A 3018-nucleotide genomic window follows, 5' to 3' on the forward strand; every position below is an offset into this window, starting at 1 on the left:
GTGGGTCGGTGACACCTCAGGGCATTAAGGAAGTGATGCACCATATGGAGGGGTGGGTTCAACCATGAGCACCATGTCCCAGGTCATCCATGAGGGTGAGCCATGCACTGCAATCGAACACGTCCCAACAGCCTCTGTGGTATGGAGGACAGTGGCTGAAATACAGGTCCAGGTAGGCCTGGCAGATGAAGCAGGTCACACTCCCCAAAGCTGTGACAGCAGGAACCATGTGGTAACAATGGGGGAAGCAACCACAGGGATGGCTGGAAATGCAGCCTGTACCTCAGCACCACCAGAACACTGTCTGGAAAAGCCAGTCCTAGGGTGATACAGTACTGCACAAAGAATGGAATCAGACAATGGGACTCATTCCTGAAACAACCCCACAGACACCAGGGCCTGGAGGCCACCTGGCACTGAGTGAGTGTCACATTCCCTGAAAGAACAAGCTGTGGAATGGACTGTTACACTGAGATCAGCAAGTAGTGGGACCTTCAAACGTTGGGATCTGCATTTTAGCAAAGGCCAGCTGGTCAGTGAATACCTGAGGATATCCCAGCTGAGCTGGCCCAATCCAAACCTCTGAGTGCCATAGAAGAGGATAAAGTGCCCATGGTGTGTATGAGGAATGGGTCAGGGAAGACAGTTTGGATCAATCCTGCTTCACATAAAGGCAAACCCATTCTGGGGATTGTTCTGCTCAAGGACCTGGGTGCTGCTGGTGGGAGATGTAGAGGGACGGGGAAACACAATGTGTCCTTCAAGGTGATTTGATTTTGGGGTGAGAACAGTCTGTGATGTTGAATTGCATGATATTAGTGGCTGAATGGCACTGCCACTGTTTGCCATAAGTGCCATGGCCAGTGAGGATGGACAGCTCCASAGACACCAGCTGGAAGCTCTGGKTGCAGTRACCGGCCAAGAGCACAGCAGCCCTGCTGCCCTGGGAGACACCAAGGATGATCAGAACCCACAGCCAGGACTGAATGAACTCAACAGACACCTTGGAGGGCCAGCCATGGACTGTGGAATGATACCTGTGTGTATTTATGTATTTGAGTATCTGTAAATAGGGGGAAACTGTAGGATCTGGGCATGATGGAGATGGTACAGAATAAGGGATGGAGAATGTCCTGGTTCCAGCCAGGACAGAGATAATTCCTGCAGTAGCTGGGAAGGGACATGGCCAAGACTGGGAGGTTATTTGGTACCACCTCAGGTCAGTGCCAGGGGCAGGGAAAGGGATTCCCTGGCTGTTCCCAGGAGAACASGTTCTCTTGGTCAAGAAAACATGTCAGGGGAGCCATCGGGGGTTTGTTTATTGTCAGGGATTTTACCTTTAAATCCTTTATTTTCTTATCTCTTCTATTATCATTATTGTTGCTGTTCCTGTACATTTTCTTATCTCATTGCTGTTTCCAGTAAATCCTTATCTCAGCCTGTGATCTTTGCCTTTTGTGACTCCAGTTGGAGGGGGAGCAGCTCCTGGTTTTCAGTGGAAGCACAGAACTGGAATATTTCATTCCTAAACCACGGCAGAGCTGAACAAACCAACACCATTTGTGCCAATTCAACCAAAAAGTTGCATTTTGGGTCCAATAGCAGGGAAACAGGTCCTGTGCCCCCCTGGAACTGGGACAGGGAGTGAGGAGCCACTGGGGGTACTGGGAGCAGTGTAGAGGCGCTGGAACAGGAATAAGGACCCCCTGGGAATACTGGGAGCATTATGGGCACAGACTGGGGAACCCACTGAGGGTACTGGGARCACTGGGAGGGGGAAGGGCAAGCACTGGGTGTCCTGTGCAGGCCCCCCCCAACTCATGACCACCCCAAGGGCAGGATGGGCACCCTGGGAGTCGTGGGGGACACACACATGGGGATGCCCATGAGGGGACCCCCAGAGCCTCCAGTGCTCCCAGTCCCCCCAGGGTCACAGCACGTCCTTGGAGCATCACTGGAGACCCACGGTCACCTGGGGGTCCCAGGGTGGGGAGCATTGCTGGGGGACCCTGCAAGAGACACCAGTTGGGTGTACCCAAGGGGGGGGTGACACCCGTGGGTGACGTATCCCTGTCCCCACCCTGTACTCACCTCCCACCCACTCGGTGCGCACAACATGAGTGTCCAGCAGCTCCACCTCCTGCGGGGGGACCCTGAGCTGTGGGGGGGCCCTGTGGGGAYGAGGGGGTGTCAGCAGGGTGTCAGGAAGAGGGAAAAGAGGGTCACAGCTGGAGGCCCCCACTTACCTGTCCCAGGGCTTCCTGACAGCTGCAAGGAAAAGTGGGGGGTGACTGTGAGGTCTCAGGGGCCCCTGAGCCYCCAGTAGACCCCGCAACCCCAATGGGACCCCTGACTCCCTCCAGGATCCCTGAGCCCCTCCAGAGCCCCCAAACCCCCTGAACCACCCTGGCAACCCCAACCCCCATTTGGCCCTAGAACCCCAAGCTTGGTGGGCAGGGGGAGGCCCCAAACTCCCCCAGGATCCCTGAAGATCCCCCAACATCCCTGCACGACCCTTCAGGACCTCCCCAAACCCCCCAGGATCTCCCAGTACCACCCAAGTATTCCTCAGCCTACCAGGGCTGCCCCAGGAGCCAACTCAAGCCCCTCCAAAATCTCCCCAGCCCACCCCAGACCCCAAGCCAAGGTCACTGGGAGATCACTSTGGGTGTCACCCCATGGCCTCCCCAGTCTGGGGGGCTTCCTACCACCCCCCCAGGGCCCCTCCACTGTCACCCACCCACGCGGTACCAGCAGTGACAGCCCCCGACAACACCCAGGAGCAGGACCAGGAACAGGAGGGTCCTGCCGACATTCACAGCCACAGCTGGGGACAGAGAGGGACACACGGGGGTCACCTGCCACCCTGGAGCTCCTGCACCCCCTGGTGATGTGGCGTCACCCCACCTGTGTCACCACCAGGGACAAATGGGGGACCGCCACCACCTCGGGGGTCTCTGCTCCTCACAGGATCTCTGTGTGACTCCACCTGTGCCCCAGTGTCCCCACGGTGTCACC

At 56.8% G+C, this 3018-nt stretch overlaps 1 protein-coding gene across 1 annotated transcript in view; it reads right to left on the reverse strand.

The window, feature by feature from the left end:
- Positions 1–1434: 1434 nt before the first annotated feature.
- LOC130578710 (Fc receptor-like protein 4) overlaps positions 1435–3018 on the reverse strand; it is a 5058-nt gene continuing 3474 nt past the window's right edge. The window contains exons 7-10 of the mRNA XM_057375000.1: positions 2741–2827; positions 2247–2268; positions 2092–2171; positions 1435–1664 (exon numbers count right to left, since the gene is read on the reverse strand). Of these exons, the coding sequence (XP_057230983.1) occupies positions 1435–1664; positions 2092–2171; positions 2247–2268; positions 2741–2827 (419 nt within the window). The remainder of the gene's footprint in view (positions 1665–2091; positions 2172–2246; positions 2269–2740; positions 2828–3018) is intronic.

Source organism: Malurus melanocephalus, unplaced genomic scaffold (assembly GCF_030028575.1).
Source record: "Malurus melanocephalus ecotype Western Australia unplaced genomic scaffold, MMel_1.1 scaffold_237, whole genome shotgun sequence".
In the NCBI taxonomy this organism is placed as follows: Eukaryota; Metazoa; Chordata; class Aves; order Passeriformes; family Maluridae; genus Malurus; species Malurus melanocephalus.